This window comes from Natator depressus, chromosome 7 (assembly GCF_965152275.1).
Source record: "Natator depressus isolate rNatDep1 chromosome 7, rNatDep2.hap1, whole genome shotgun sequence".
Classification (NCBI taxonomy): Eukaryota; Metazoa; Chordata; order Testudines; family Cheloniidae; genus Natator; species Natator depressus.
Window position 1 is genome coordinate 56,085,672 of NC_134240.1, and position 17,150 is coordinate 56,102,821.

The window sequence follows — 17,150 nt, forward strand, 5'->3', positions numbered from 1 at the left end:
AATTGTCTCACACAAAAGCAGGATTAAGATATTACCTCCATTTATACTGTAGATGCCTTAGTCTGCATCCCTTGAAATCCAGAACTCTTCAGACTATTGAAAGGCCAAAAATGGCAATAATTCTTTGCAATATAATTGTGTGTTTTTCATCTGTTCTCTAAACCTTTTGTCTTCCTGACCCATCGCTGCCCCAGCAATGGTCTTTTTGCAATAATTCAAGTGAGTGCTAAGCACTTCTGTGGGCATTAGTTTTGTATCTGGAGTAAGCAGGCAGCGCCGGCATGCAAGCTTTACATATCCTGTGAGTGTTTTTAATGAAAGGAAAAGGTGCAGGCAAAGTGTGGCCCAAATTCTCAGCTGATGCATGAAGCTGTGCAGAGAGGACCTGTGTTTGGTGGCTGAGAGTTGGAAAATGGAATCGTTCCTTTCCCATCCCAGCCTGGAGCCAGGGTATGGAATAGCCGTACAGCAGGGCTTTGGGCTTGTGGGAACGGCTATGATTCGCTACAAGACACCTACTTAATGCTGCAAGCACTTTCTTTTAGACCGGACAACATTGAGATCCTGCTCACACTGCTGTTTTTTCAAGAGTAGTGTGTTAACTCTAGTGCCCTGAGCAAATTTCAGGGTGGATGGCTGCATTCTGCTTCGCTGAACTTCTCCTGCAGTTTAATTGGGATTCTTCATTCTTCTCCTCTTGACCTAAACTACTGCCTGGTGCTACTGTGCACTGCTGGAAAATTGCCTTGTTCCCCACCAGAGGTGGCTTCGCTTCCGTGATGGGTGAAGCAATCTCTGCTCCGTTCTCTGAAACAGTTCTAATATTCATGTTCTGAAGATTGACTTTGTTTCCTGGGATTTTAAAGTGACTTCTCTACACAATCTGTATGGTCATACTTTAGTTACAGTTTATCATCCAGCCTTCCTGGTGTAATAGAGGATGCTGCTAATTTAGTTGCACACCCCAGTGCAACGCATCCTTCCTTTGGCACAAGGCAAGCAATGAGGGAGTTAGCGCAGTAATTTAGCACTGAATTTAAGTGCCTAAATATGACAAGCAGTTTTCCCTGTTACTTTGTCATACCTAATCCATAGGATGCTTTATAAGTACAATGTACTGGGTACCTGTCATTAATGATGGTCATGACTCCGTTTGTCTGGAATTTGATTTCTTCACTTTCAAGTACTTAGTGGTGTTGCGTTTTATTTTTTTTTTAATTAATAATGTAGCAGGAGCTCTGTATTCATATGGCTACGTTCTCCAGGGACCAGGGACGACTTGTATTTCCATACACCTCTGTCACAACCTGGCCAAGACAGAGGAAATACCCCATTAGCTCAACTGAGAGCAGCTCATGACTGTAGTGCTGGAATTCTGGGGTTCAATCCCCAGTGACACCCACTAATGGCAGCTCCTCTCTGCATGGACACCATTCTGCTGAGGGGACCCAACACTGTATCCTACAGTCCTCTGTGCCCGTTGTGTTGTCTAAGTGGTGATTGGCCACTGTTGCTGGCTCTGAGGCACGCTCCCAGGTGCAGACCCAGTGTCTGATACCCTTCATTAAGATGTGGGCTGCCCTGCCCAGCCACCTTGAACCCACAAACCAGTGCCCGAGCCCTCTAGAGCCTCTAGTTGCTTATACGTGCTCCCTCAGAGTTCCACCTCTCTATGGTGCTCCGAGCTTCTCAGATAACCCCCTCAGGGACAATGCAGCAGACAAGCGAGGGACGTAGGCTCCGCCAAGGAACTTCTTAACCACAGGCACCTTTACCGATCTTTGCAAAATAATCAGCGATCCTGAGACGCAACCTCCCCCAAAGAGCTGGTCAGCATTTCAGGCTTGGCCTGGTCTCTCTCTCTCCTCAGCCCAGTCTTCTGGCATGTGACTGTGGCCACTGCCACTTTTCTCAGAGAAACCTCTTTTAAATACACTCAGTCCCTTTTTGCCCATGTGCGCTGGCTGGGAACTGCCAGACCCTTCTCCCAGTCAGGCTCCTGTGTTGAGTCCATTGTCCTATGGCAATGAGCCATTAGGTGAGAGACATTCAAAGCTGATAGCCCTAGATTGCTGTATGATGGCTTCTCCATCATAGGTTTCAGAGTAACAGCCGTGTTAGTCTGTATTCGCGAAAAGAAAAGGAGTACTTGTGGCACCTTAGAGACTAACCAATTTATTTGAGCATGAGCTTTCGTGAGCTACAGCTGAAGTGAGCTGTAGCTCACGAAAGCTCATGCTCAAATAAATTGGTTAGTCTCTAAGGTGCCACAAGTACTCCATTTCTTTCTCCATCATAGTCATTCAACTAGGTTCCAAGCCCCTAATCCAAACTGGTTTCAGAGTAGCAGCCGTGTTAGTCTGTATTTGCAAAAAGAAAAGGAGTACTAGTGGCACCTTAGAGACTAACCAATTTATCTGAGCATAAGCTTTCGTGAGCTACAGCTCACTTCATCGGATGCATCGGAAGCATGGGACCAGGCCCAGGAGGGGCAAAGGGGGCAAGTGTCCAGGGGCCTGGGCTATTTAAAAGGGCCCCAGGCCACTGCCATGGTAGCAGCTGCCAGGAGCCCAGGGCCCTTTTAAACGCCCAGGCAGGCCACAGGGCTGCTAGGTATGTGCGTGGTGGTACTGGCGGTGGCAAAGGCAGCTGGGCGGGCATGTGGAAGAATGCGCCCAGCAGCACAGCTGGCAGCTTGCTAGGCACCAGCCAGCACAGGTGCAGCACTGCCCAAATGTTAGGCAGACCTTTCTAGGAGGCCCATTGACTGTTCAGCCTTGGGCAGAGCCATCCCTAGGGTACGGCAAATTGGGGTGACCACTCCCAGTTCTGCGCTTTGGGGGGCCCTGTGGGCCAGCACTATTGGCCAGTGTGGTCAATCCCAGAAGGGACGGATTTGTCATTTCCACTCCGGGGCCCAGGACCACCTTAGGGACAGCCCTGGCCCTGCCGCCTGGAATTGCTGTCAGCGGGCCTGCATGAGACAGTGCCAGACAGTAGGGATCTGTGTCACCATGTAACAGCTGCCAGTAGTGGGTGTCACTGGGGATTGAACCCCAGAATTCCAGCACTACAGTCATGAGCTGCTGTCAGTTGAGCTAATGGGGTAATTCCTCTGGCTAGTGGCACACGATTCTCTGTGGATCAGCAACCTCATCTCCCTCCCCAATTATAATTCGCGTTAGTGACAATGGGAATTTGACTGCAGGCATAAGAGCCCCTAATGAGGGCAAAATATACTTTACAACAATGGACGCTGGTTATTGCACATGAGGAAATGTCGTGCAAGATACGCAATGTGGCTCCAGACTTGTACTTTCTAGTACGCAGGCTGATGCACACACAGGAATGTGTTAAGCCAATTAGTCAGGAAGACAGGATTAGAAAGTAATGCCCTCTTCCCCCACCAAGACCACAAGTAGTGAGTCATCAAAGATATCTTCCTGTATTCCAGACAAAAACTTAACATTAAAGTTGCACAGTCAAAAATTAGAATTAAGGTCTCCCATTCCACCTTCATTAAGCCCCCTTGCATTACAGTTCAGCCTTTAATTACGTTCTCGGACTATTTTTTCCCTGAGACCCCCACCCCAATCAGTACACAGGTGGGGCAGTGCCCAGCTGTTCAATATTTGTTTTCTTTTTTCAGTGTGTGGCTTCTTGTGCTATTTTGTGTGCGCCATTCACACCCTGTCCTGAACATAAAGTACTGCATATCCTTTTGGACTTGACCCTGGGAGGTAGGGATGTATTGTCTCCATTTTACACCTGGGAAATCAGATGCAGATTTAGGCCACAATTTGCAGAATTGTCTAATAATTCTGGGTGCCCAGCTTGATATCAAAGAACTGACTTTCCCAGAGGTCCTGAAAACCCACAGCTCCACTGACCTCAGCTGGGGTTGTGAATGCTCATCATTTCTTAAGCGTAGTTAATAACTTCATAGGGTTGATATAGCACTGTATTGTGCCAAGTACCATACTCACATTAATCCTAAGAGTATCACCACTTGAACTAAAGCAGTAATTAATTAGCAGATAGCAGCAGTGGATGCCACTGATTGGAGGGTTATTGGATATTTCCTTTAGCCAATCAAGAGTTACAACACTCTTTGCCATCAGGTTATACAACATTTGCTAGACAGCAGGTGAATGTGGGGGAGGGAAAGGAGAGGATCAGGATTCCTGGGTTCAGTTCCAAGCTCTGGGAGGGGAGTGTGGACTAGTGGTTCAAGAAGGGGATTGGGAGTTAGGACTCCTGAGTTGCTATCTTTTGCATTTAGATAGTGCTTATTAATCTGTGTGCCAGAGCACTTTGAGGGTGGGTAGTCCCATCTGAACACCATAGCCAAGCACATAGATGTAGCATGTTCATTCTGAAAGTCAGTGTGGCTAAGTCGATGAGACTTGGGTCTGTGATATGAAACCTCTGGGATCTACTCTGAGCTCTGCCAGAAGCGATGTTATACATCCTCATTTGTAAAGTGGGCGAAATCTATACTAGATTAACTCCTAAAGTAGGACCTTGCTCAGTAAGGGTTGCGAAGGGCACAGAATTAAGTTGGAGGAAAAAGCGGGACTAGAAGATATGGTCTTTTGGATCCCAGCCCAGTGCACCTTCCTCTAGGCCAAAGGTTGTTTTGATGGTGGACAATGACCCTGGAAGGAGATGGTTCCATTCTGCCAGTGACTTGGTTGACGCTTCTGTGTGTATGATGTTGGAGGGACCTGGGAGCATCGGCATTGCAGGTGGAACATTTCAAACAATTAAGAGCAAGCATATAATGACTCCTACTGAGCATGTGCATAGGACAATTTCACTTATAACTTTAAAATCCTTCCAGATTTGACCATCGGGACAGAAAAAGGCATTTCTCTGACCCCAGAAATACCCTCTTGCCAAATATCAGATTATTCTACGAACCCCTGAGGTGGTCAAAAAAGTTTTTACTATTGGCAAAACTACCTGTTTTTCCAGTAACCTTATTCCTGGAAATGGAGGAACTGTTTCTGCTCAAGCTTCTTATCCAAATTCAGCCCAGAGCAGACACCGGGCAAGGAAAATTTCAGCCTGAAGCGTTAAAGTTGGTCAAAGTTAGCAACGGACAAATGTGTCATGATAGACAGTGGCACCCTTTGCTTAGAAACATCACTGAATTCGCGTGTTTTGGGAATTTATTTTTTAAATATGAAAATTGTTTTTTTCCACAAAAACCTCAACATTCTCACACGAGATTGTTCACAAAAACTTGTTTCATCGAAAGATGTTTTCTGTTGAAAAAACATGGAAGGAATTTTTGACCGACTTTAATCACTACTACTCTGCCTGTCTTTATTCAAATTAAAACAAAGAAAACCTCCACACTCTCCAACATTCCCAGCCAACAAAGTAATTACACCCATGCATAGTCCCATTGACATCAGTGGCATGACTCATATGCTTGAAGTTAAACACCTACCTTAACACTTTGTTGGACCTGGGCCTACCTGGATTGCAATAATCTTATTGCTCTCAGCCCTGCCTTTCCTCGGGCTCCCCTCAGGACTGTGGTCATAGGACGACAAGCCATATCCCAAGGAACTGACAATCTCTGTTCAAACATGTCACTACAATCTGCACTATGAGACTCAGAATGTATTTTGGGGTGATGGGTAGCACGGCTGAGTTAACTTAGTTTTAAGACCCTAAACTTCCATTTTCTGACTTTCTCCCCACATTTTACCTCTTTCACAGGACTTTTCATCCAGAGATCTCAAAGCACTTTACAAAGGAGTTCAGTATCATTATCCTCCTTTTGCAGATGAGGAAAGTGAAGTGACTTGCCCAAGGTCACCCAGCAGGCCGGGGGCTGAGCTGGGAATAGAATCCAGATCTCCTTAAGCCCCGTCCAGTGCTCTATCTACTAGGCTCCACTGCCTCCCTGTAATGTTACATTGAAGTAGCTTTTGCATTAAAAACCCTTGCACCATAAGTACGTTGATTTCAGTGGAGCTGCTTGCGTGCTGGAAGCGAAGCATGTGCTTAAATCCTGTGTTGAATCAAGGTCTCGGACATGGGGAAGGAGTGCTGAGAATAAATGCCAACATAGAAGCAAGCACAAAGAAGAGAATGGGAAAAAGATACAAAGAGTGTCATTGGCTCGGAGGCTTGGCCAGCTCAAAGGGACCAAGAGTGGGGATGAGTTAGACACGAGCAGAGGAGCCTCTTGGTTTTAATATCTAAGAATGGCAGGTCTATAGTAGTCTCAGTCCGCAATGATCACTACGAGCACAATCCCAAGCACAGACTCCCCACGCTGCTCCCATGGCCATGCTGTCCAATCTGTGCTATTGTTGGTCCAGTGGGCGTATGTTGATGTGAACCTTGTAAAAGGATATTTTATTGCTTTCTCTGATTTATGGTAAGTAAAGTGTTTGTGCTGAAATAGAAGCAGCCGCAGCCTCTGCTAGTCCCAGAGAGGAATTTACTAAGTTGGCAGAGATGCCTGCGCATTTGGAAGCTATCAGGTGTTGGGAGAACATGAATGTCAAAGCAGAAATTTCTCATAAAATACATTGTCCAGTCAGATTCTGTTCCCCCTTCCTGCTAGCACAGAGTATGTGGTCATGGGATTCTCATACTGAACCATGATTGCCCTCAGTACATCATGCCATCTTCACTGCTGTCCGTCTCTCTCTCTCTCCAGAGGGGTCTTCCTGGACACCATCCTTCCCCGTCGAGATGACAGTGGGGTTCGGCCAACTATTGGTCAGCGCATTCGTCTGAGTCAGGGAGACATTGCTCAGGCGAGGAAGTTGTACAAGTGCCCAGGTAAATATGGCCAGTGCAGATGGCTCCAGCTCTGTTCCATACACGTGCTTTATCTGGAAGGCTCCAGAGGTCAATAGCATGTTAACGATCCCTTTGAGGAAAGAGCTCTGAGAGGGTGGACCATCCAAGTGCTTCAAGCTGGGGGAACTGAACATTTATTAGTACTTTGTCAGTAGTCCGGATTTTTTTAAGGCTTAGAACTCTTTACTCTCTTCCCCTGCAGTGACTGGGAGGTGGTAGTGCCTGCATTTGATAGGTCCCTAGACTCCTTCCCTTCCCAGCATGCTTTGCTGAAAAGGAAGCTAAAGTCTAGCTGTCCTCCCCCACCATTTTTCAGTAGAGAAAGTGCATTGCTGCACCCTGTTCAGAGTCTATTATCCAGGTAGGGACCAATCTTCCACGGCTTGTTTGCTTCGGGCCAGGCTGTCCTAGTCTGCTAATCTGGTGAGGAGAAGGGGAGCTCTTACGCCTCGTTCTTGGCGTCTAAGTGAATGGGGGAGTAAGCCCAGTCTGTTTAAAAGCATGGTCTTTTCACCCCCACCCCACGGCACTTTCCAAATTCCCACTGCTAAGGGGGCAGCCGCTTTTCCTGTCAGAAGTAGCCATGCTGGTGGTTTAGAAGGGAGGGGGCAATTCTTGAGTCTTCCGGGGTCACAGTCTGAGAGGAGGTAGAACTATTCCATGGGCACCATCCCTGGAAACACATCCCTTCAAGCTGCTGGGTAATGTGCTGCATACCCCAAATCACAGGGGATAAAAGGGAAAAATGTCAAACTTGCCTACCTTGTTGCCCTGCCATGCTAAAATCCCTTATTGGGCTCTTGCTGCTGCGATATTGAACTACCACCTCTGCACTATGTTCACTCCTATTTTGAGCATTTGCTGGTCACTTGTAAAGGGAAAGTAAATTCAACATACCCCTCCCCCACCCGCACCCCCCATACAAATACACCAACACCCTGCCTCCCCACCAACACACTCCCTTTCGGGACTAATAAGCAAATAGAGTTTCTGGGAATGTTTACCTTTTAGGAAGTAACTCCCAACTCTCCTTTATTGTTCGCTGGTAAGTACCCAGTATCTGCACGGTAATTACATGATCCTGCAGATTACTGTGTAATTGCACTTAGCAAGCTCAAAACTAATTCCCCTGCAACCTGCACTGCGGTTTAGCTGAAAGCAATCATCCTCTTTATCCCGTGTAATTAGGGCAATATGATATGTGTGCCCTGTAATGATCTCTCCACGGAGGCAACTTGTGTTTGAGCGGTTGTTCTTTTTTCCCCCCACTCAGAAAAGCTGTGTCGATTTGTTAGTGGGTAGGCCCGATAACCTGGGACATGCCCCCAAACAGTCAGATATTCCTCGAGCCAACCTTCCAGCGATCAATGATGATTCAAGGTGACTGGCTCCAGAGTGACTTGCTGTTCTGGTAACAAAAAATAGCAGGTTTCAGTCAGTCTCCTTGAAGCATCCGCCTCGCAGATCACCCTCATCACTGGCTTTTTTTTTTGCGTGATGTGACCGGGAATGGCATAGGCCATGGAGACTTTACAGCCCCAAGAGAAGGTACTGCCAGGAAAGCTCAGATGTGTGGAGAATGAGGGTTGGTCGTTCCCCCTGCTCCACAAGTGAAAGCCTTCAGGCTCTGGCACTAGGAGACCAGCACCTTCCCCCCATGTGAATTTTTTTAAATCCAGTCCTGTGAGCACTTCCACGTCTGGCCCCAGGAGCTGGCAGACCTTTCAGGCATGCAGCATTTGCGGGTGTGTGGACTAGCAGTGCGGACACAGTTCTGTGAATCAGCCCTCAGGAGCTGTAATCTCAGCTGGGACATTAGCTCTTTCTGTGGCCCAGGGGCTTTCACTTTCTCTGGGTACCTTGCTCCGCCCGTCTGTGGAATGGAGTGATGATACTTGCCAGAAACACGGGTGGGGCCTGGGTGGAGAAGTTGATTTCCATTGTAGAGCACTTGGAAGCTAAAAAGGGCAGTGTGATGGCCCTTGGTGGTTGCATCAGGGCTCGTGTTTTCTCAGGGCTGATAGCTATTTCCGTTAGGAATGGAGAGCAGGCCGGAAGTTTTAGAATCTCATTTGCTGTTTTCTAATACTTCCCTAGGAGGGGCATGCCTTTCCCCCTTATATGATGACTGACTGGGGCATGACACCCCACATTTCAAAGCGCCTGTTTCACCCGCAGGGTTCAAAAGCTGCATGATGCTCTCTAGCAGTTTTACAAGGAGTTTGGCTTCACCTCTGAGGCCCCTGCATCTAGCATGTACAAACTTACTACCTGCATTGTTTGCGGTCTTGTAACCATGTCAGTCCCAGGATATTAGAGAGACAAGGTGAGTGAGGTCATATCTTTTATTAGACCAGCTTCTCTTGTCTTTAAGCTTGTCTCTTTCACCAAAAGAAGCAGGTCTAATAAAAGAGATGACCTCGCTCACCTTGTGTCTCTACTTGGAATCTGTGACTTTTCCATCCTGGTGTCTTCACCTTTAAACTTCCTTATGAGCCATTCAGAAGGACAAAGACATTTGTACATCCAAGCCCCACAGCTGCTGCCTGCAGGTCATCTTTCCTGTTTGGCCTGTTAAGTTGTGGGTCAAAGTACTGTAGGGTAATTAGGATTTCTGGCCTGGGTGATGACATTTTTTCATCTATTAAGTGTCCTGAATGGGGCCGGTCTCTCTTCACCTCCAGGTTCCAACCCACCCCTCTAATTGTGATCAAGGCTGAAAAATTAGTGAGCAACCCGCCGCGTCAGGCAGTGTCAGTGGTGCCAGGCCGAGTAGCGTTCATGGCATTTGCATGAGAAATGGAGGCAGATGTTCCATCTTGTCAAATCTTTCAAAGCGCTCCTGCTTAATGAAGGATTCTTGGGGGCTGCCTCACAGTTGCTGGGGAAACCAAGCAAGGGTCAGACCCTACTTTAGAACGGGAGTGGGCACAAGGTTTATGAAATGCAGAGCAGTCGAGCAGCAGTCTGATATCTGCTCCACGTTGTGTGTATTCACATGCAGCTTTTGAACCCTGCGGGTGAAATAGGCGCTTTGAAATGTGGGGTCTCCTGCCCCAGTCAGTCGTCATCTGCTATGCACGTGTATATGTCATTCTACATTCCAGCCCTTCCTTCCTGGCTCAGTGAACAGGAACTACAGTTGTAGCTGATTTCACAGAGGTTGGAAACCTGTTGTCTAAAGAATGGTGTTTAAAAACTTTCTGAGATCTACGTCTCCCCTGCTGCAACAGGCAACAAACAGCGCGTGGTGGAGAGCGGGACAAAGCTTCGACATTAAAATCTTATGCCGCATCTTGCTACAATGCAGAGTTGACTCCGTGAACTGAGGGTGCTTTGGGGCTCAGCTAGCTTTTGTCACAGTGTTTTAACCCGAAAAAGAGTATTAACAATGGTAACTAAGGAGAACTTTATTGAGCAGATTGTAATGAAGGGAAAATAGCTTTTCTAGTGGCAGGCTTTGGGTTTAATAATTTTGCATTTGGCGGAGAGGAAAGAAAAGATCTACCACAATTCAGATAATTAAAAAATATATTTAAAAAAGTACGTGGCGCAGAGGGAGGGGAGATCACCTTTGTAATGATCTATTTTCTCAGCATCCCCAGCGGGATAAATCTTTCTTATCCCATGGATGCTGATGAACTTCACCGAGGCCACCAGACCCACAGAGATGGGAATGACCACTGATCACTACCGAATGAAGTTGGAGTTGAGTCAGTGATCTAGAGCTGCAAGGCTGTCTAGCTCGCTACCGGTACCCACAATAGAAGATCAAAAACAGCTTGATAAACTCTGACTAGCTTCTTTCAGATAGTAACTCTTTGCTGCTGTCTTTCAATTACATAGCTTGTGGGGAGACCTTGCAGGACACAACGGGGAATTTCTCTGCTCCTGGTTTTCCAAATGGCTATCCTTCCTATTCCCATTGCGTGTGGAGAATATCTGTGACTCCTGGAGAGAAGGTAGGTTAGACTGCAAATTGTATCTGCAGTTTACAGGCATGTGGTTTTGCCTGATGGTTGCATTTGCAACTTGCTGGGATGCCCTCGGCCACACCTGTTTTCATTCTGAATGCAGAGGCTGTGCACCCAATCTAAGTAGAGGCTCATCTGGTGGAGTCTTGCACAGGTAAGTGGAGCCAATGATCACGGAGTACCAGCTTCCATGGTAGGGGACCTATGCAGCTTTGAGAAATCATCAGTGCAGCATAATAATGGGTCCTTCCACTTGGGGTGGGGGAGAAGTAGGACTAATACTAAGTGTGTGGAAAGCCAGAATCCAGGGTACAGCGTCTCTTCTAGGTGCCTGCTGGCCTTCCCTGGTGGTCCTTACTTGCCTGCTAGCCATCCAACAGCCTGCTAGCTCTGGCTGCACTGAGAGCTCAGATGCACACCTCTCAAAGCTTCCTTCCTACCACTCTGACTAATTCCATAAAGTTGTAAGCAATTGGTTCCTGAAGGGGGACTGAGAATCCAAGACATCACCTGCACAGGGAAATGCTGCTGTCAGCTGGAATGCCGCCCACCCATCTTCAGATGTCTTCAGATTGCAAGACCTGCTGAGCCTCAATCAGTTGCTTCCTCCATTTGCTTTTCAGTTTCCTTTGTTTTTATTGATCTTCCAGTGGAAATGAAATCTTTCCTTAATCTATTAACACCACTGCACTCAACCCCTTTGCATCATGTCAGGCTGCAACAAGTGTGGTGCCCTGCGTGGAAACTCCTCTGCATGGCAGCTGATCAGTAAACTCTGTAGAGAAGCATTTCAGATGCACCCTAAAAACCATAGATCATAGTGCAGAAAGAAACCATAGATCCCACTTCAGCAAACATTTGCGTACAGCTGCCTTTCATAGAATATCAGGGTTGGAAGGGACCTCAGGAGGTCATCTAGTCCAACCCCCTGCTCAAAGCAGGACCAATCCCCAACTTTCTGCCGAGCTACCTCATTCAAGGCCTGAGGCCCAGACCTTCACATGGATTTAGGTGCCTAACTCCCAGAGCGAGCTGCCTTACTACCTTTGAGGAATCTGAGCCTGAGATCTGGCATCACTGGGTTCCATTGCCTCTGGGTCTAGTCCTGAGATGTGAGAGTCCTGGCAAGATCAGGCCCAGTCAGAAACCTTCTGATATTAGAAAAATTTCCAAGAACAGTGCACGCTCTTAAATAATATTATTTGATGGTTTTAAAATGATTCAAACTGCTATACGCTCTTTATGTGTGTCTCTGCTTCAGTTATGAGGGTTAGGTCAGATGTGACCCAAAATTTAAGTTCTATGAAAAACAAATGTTTACAAAATCTTAGTGCCATTTAAAGGGAAAAATAATCCAGCATTTTAAAATAAATAAAATAGACCTTCCCCTGTGGTGTTTGCAGCCAAGACATTGCCGCGTTGAGTTAGTGTGTGAGCCCCAGATGCTGTCTGTAAACTGAACTGAAACTGACTAGTCTGTTTTCATTGTCCCAGTTCAGAGAAGTGCAGAAAGTGATAAAGGGTAAATAATGAAAAGTAAATAGCATTTTTAAAAATCTTTCCAGTTTTAATAATCTAGTTTATTAGGTCAGAATATATAATAGAAACCTGTTTGTAGCATGGCCTTATTCTTTTGGGAGATATTAGATGTAAATGAATCTCTGGGCCCAATCTTGCAAACACTTACTACCCTGAATAGGTCCATTGGGTTTGGTGGAACTCTCAGATGCAAATGGGAGGGTCCCTTTTCAGAAATAAGCCCCCTAGCTCTAAAATTCATGCTCCCTCAGCTAGTGGCCTTATGGCTGAATACTTTAAAGGGACACTGTCATGATAAAAATCATGGGACAAATTATGCTCTTAAATCAGAGCCAGCCCCACTGAGTCAGCATGATTGCACTGGTGTAACTGAGCCGAGAGTTTTTTAAAAAAAGTTTTTGTTACCTTCCATCACTTTTGCCAAGTGTTTCTCTTTTGCACGGCCCTTAGTTTGGACGATGAAGTGAACTGCACCATTGCTGGAAAATATTTTTGTTTTCTTGTCAACTGTTGGGAATGGGCCACATCCGCCATGATTGAATTGGCCTCGTTAGCACTACAAAAAGTAATTTTCCCTCTGTTGATATTCACCCTTTCTTATCAACTGTTGGGAATGGGCCGCATCCACCCTAATTAGCTTTGTTAGCACTGACCCCCCACTTGGTAAGGCAACTCCCATCTTTTCATGTGCTGTATATTTATACCGGCCTACTTTTTTTCACTCCATCATCTGATGAAGTGGGTTATAGCCCGCGAAAGCTTATGCCCAAATAAATTTGCTAGTCTCTAAGGTGCCACAAGGACTCCTCATTGTTTTTGTTTTGTGTGTAGCTGCAGCATACATGACTTAGTTTCCCCTCAATAAAATGGATAATACTTACCTACCAGACACCACTGTTGTGTGAAGCTTAATTCATGCCTTGTAAAGCACTCAAGAACATATGTTCAAATGAAACAATCTTATTTTCAGAGCTGATCAAAAATCAGAATTTCCGTTCCATGGGGAAATCCAATATTTCAACTTTTTTCTTGTGCTGATTTTGGACAAAAAGTTGAAATACTGAAATTTTTGGTAGAGTGAGACGCTCTGAAACATTTCAGTATGGAAAAGTGGAAACATTTTCAATTAAAAAGAAAATGTTGAGACTTTCCTGAATGGAAAGGTTTCATTTTTGGTTTGTTGAATCAAATTGAAACATTTTGTTGCAGCTCTGTGTGATGTTAACCATTGTTTGCTTCAGCCCTCGCAATAACTTGTGAACGTTGTAGTTTGGGTACTCCCTGCTTCTGTTCTCCCCTGTGGGCTGGGCTTCCTGGCTGGACTACATCTCCCGTGATGCATCACAGTGGCTCACCTAGAGGGGAGACTGTGGTCTATTGTGGAGGACGTAATCTGGCCAGAGAGACCTGTCCAAAAGGGATAGCGGCATGAGTCAGCCAAACTACAACTCCCATTATGCACCACAGCAATTGGAGCAGACTCAGATTAATGTTGAATTGGCTGGAAACGGAACATTTTAATTGGTTTGACAATCCCAAATGTTTTGATTTGGGTTAACTCAACCCAAATCAAAATATTTAATTTTAATTTTCCTGACAGAAAACTGAAAAATTTCAGCAAAATCAAGATTTTTCCTGGAGAAAATGTTAATTTTGTATTCTCCCCCTTATTCATATGGGGTGAACCTATCGTCTCATTTTTTGTTTGGCTACAAAACCTAAATTGGTCCTAATTTACGTAATAGTAACCATTTTCTTTATTCCCTGTGCAGTCAATTTGCATCATCTTTTCCATAATTCCCCCAGTTAGTTGTGCTGGCTGCTGTCCTGTACTCTCTAGCTCCGAAAAACCCATCAGGTAAAAGTTTGGTTTTTTTTTAATGAAAGATGCTACAAAAAAATAAAGTTGGTCAATCCTGTTGTATCTAAAGCTCATATGCAGAATAACGGCACCAATGGAATCTAATCTGTAGTGTGGAATAGCTTCTTGGGCAAAGATAACTGTGCATCATCTGTTCACAGATCATTTTAAATTTCACATCGATGGACTTGTTTAAAAGTCGCCTGTGCTGGTATGATTATGTGGAGGTGCGTGATGGCTACTGGAGGAAGGCTCCCTTGTTAGGTGAGTGGCTATTTCATTTTTTAAAAGAGGGATGGTGTGGAAAGTATGCAAATGGTCACTTGCAGTTGCTGGGAGCAAAGGTGACTGGCGCTAACGCCTTTCTTCCAAGGATCCCAAAGTGCTCAATAGACAGTAATTAAGGCTGGATCCTCAAAGGTCTTTAGGAGCCTAACTCCCATTGAAATCAGTGGTGGTTAGGCACCTAAACCCTTTTGAAGGCCTGGAGCTGTTCAACCTCCCAGCTGCCTTGTGAGGTAGGGAAGTGATAGTCCTTCCAGCTGCCTTGTGAGGTAGGGAAGTGATAGTCCTTCCAGCTGCCTTGTGAGGTAGGGAAGTGATAGTGATTGTGCAGCTGGAGAGCTGAGGTAGAGATGGGGAAGTGATTTGCCCAAGGTTCCACAGTTAGTCAGTGGGCAGAGCTGGGAATAGAAGCCAGGTCTCCTGAATCCCAGTCCCCTGCACCCACCACTAGATCACATTCCCTTAAAATATGTTTAATTCTATTCTACTGAGATGGGCTTCTGAGCCCGCTGGCCTAGGGAAGCTGTACAGATACAGACCCATAACACTACAGTTACTAATGAGAATACAGGTATGCACTCACTGGGCTACTGTGCTAATAGCCCTTAGCCTATCACAGTGCAGGGATAGCATATGGACGACATGGTTTTCTTGGTATGCAAATCCTCCTGTTCTGATTGGCTACTGTCCCCAGAACTCACTCACTTCAGCTTTTAACTTTCTTTGATATCCCCTATCCTGGTCCGCAGCCTCTCATGAGAGTAACCCCGTTCGCATTCAGCTGCCTGTTAGACAAGCTGAATCTGGAGCAGTGACTTGTCTCCATTTTCTTTCCCCTCAGGAAAATCCACTGGGGGTGGGGAAGGGGTTTGAATATTTTTGGGGGGAGAGAGGGGGACAGGGCTCGCAAAGAGTCCCCCACACTGTCCTGCCAATGTGGCTCAGCCCTAGTTCAGCCTTTATGATCCATTTGGTCCTTGGTGGTGTCGTCAGAGTACTGGCTGTTATCACATGGAACTAGGCCTGGGCACACCCAAGTCATCTCATACAAGCCACTCAACAGCCATCAAGTGGTAGCAGCTTTTGGTTGCTAAAAGCCTAGGTTGGATTTGAACCTGCTACCTCATGGGGCATGATTTTAGAGTGCATCCCCGTCCCATAATACTTAGAAACCAATTAAGTGATTGAAAAGTGGACTTCAGCACCAAGTAGGCGTTCTCTCAGAGTGGGAAGAGAAGGCAACCAGGCCAAGTGTGAAGCTGTTGAGGGAAATATCCCAAAGGCCTTGAGAGGGAAAAACCAGGCAGTTATAGTACCTCTGGTCAGCATGACACTCGTGGTTTGTGAACCCTAATGATGCATTTAAAGCACAGATCAGTCTTGCAGCACATATAGGACTGAACTGTGTTGTAACCATGTTCCCAACCCACCCCACAGGCCTTCTAGCTTCATGTTTCCAAGGTTGACTAGTGATTTGGAGAGTCTTAGTTATTGAGTGCTCAATGAGGGACAGTTAAGGGAGGACCTGATTTTCAGCAAGCATTGAGTCACCCACCTTCTGACAATCAGGCCCCTTTAAGGTGTCTCACATAAACTCATGGCTCCTTTTGGAAACCAGTTAAACATGGGTCAAACAGCAAGAGTGGACCTAGCAGGGGGGTTAGCGTGGTGAACCCAGATCCTGGCAACCATTGCTTCGGCAACAAACTTCGGAACCTGAGAGAACATTATCTGCTTTTGGATTGGTGTGTGTCATGGGTCAGAAGGACTCTTTGCTGGCTCTGCTTGTACACATCCCTGGCAGATCCCATGTAATCGTCTCCAGGTTCCCTCTGGAACAGTATGAATTAGCGCTGATGTGATAGTGCGCTGCGTGTACGGCTGAGTCACTGTGAGAAAACGCTAGTGTCTCAAGTTCCTGGTGGTTCATTTATTTCCTGCAGCCTGTGCCATGCCCTCAAGTCCCTCTTGAGGGAGCACAGGTGTCTGGAAGAGCCTTTGGGTGTTTTAGAGGAGAGAGCGCTGTCTGCTGCTCCCAGCAGGGAGTCAGGACTCCAGGGTTCTATTCAGAGCTCTGCCACTAACTCGCTTTCATCTTGGACAAGTTTCTTACCCTCAGCGTCCGCATCCATCAAATGGTGCAGATCCCCACTGTAGCACACAAGGGGAGACAATTAATGCCACACTCTTTGCAGCTGTAAGCCCGTGATGCATCACTGAGGTTAACAGCATGGCACTGCCCGACCCAATGAGGAATCGGGCTGCTAGGCTGGTGCTTTCAGTGAACTCCTACTGACATTAGGCCTCTTTGACGTTTCCAGACTCAGTGCCCAGTATACTGGGTTGTGAGGCTTCATGTTGGCAAGGTACTTTGAGTGAGCAGGGAAAAGTATGAAGGCTTGTGCCTGCAGAGAGCAAGGTTGTGTAGTAGGGTGTGCAAGTGAGGCTACGCAAGGACAGCCATTGGGCATAGCCTCGCTGCCTTCCTTCCACTCAGGTTAGCACGAGGTTAAAAGAGGGAAGATGGAGGGTGTGTCTGCAGAGACAGGTTCATAACCCTCCATAGGTATGAAAGGCACCTCCTTCCTGCTCCTAGGCAGCAGTAGCATGGCATCTGACCATGCGTCGTCAACGCTGAGTTGGGTTCCCATGTGTTTCCT

At 46.4% G+C, this 17,150-nt stretch overlaps 1 protein-coding gene across 1 annotated transcript in view; it reads left to right on the forward strand.

Annotated features, from left to right (window-relative positions):
- TLL2 (tolloid like 2) overlaps positions 1-17,150 on the forward strand; it is a 172,816-nt gene that overhangs the window by 117,681 nt on the left and 37,985 nt on the right. Inside the window, exons 8-10 of the mRNA XM_074958542.1 lie at positions 6,686-6,810; positions 10,678-10,793; positions 14,367-14,469. Coding sequence (XP_074814643.1) covers positions 6,686-6,810; positions 10,678-10,793; positions 14,367-14,469 — 344 coding nt within the window. The remainder of the gene's footprint in view (positions 1-6,685; positions 6,811-10,677; positions 10,794-14,366; positions 14,470-17,150) is intronic.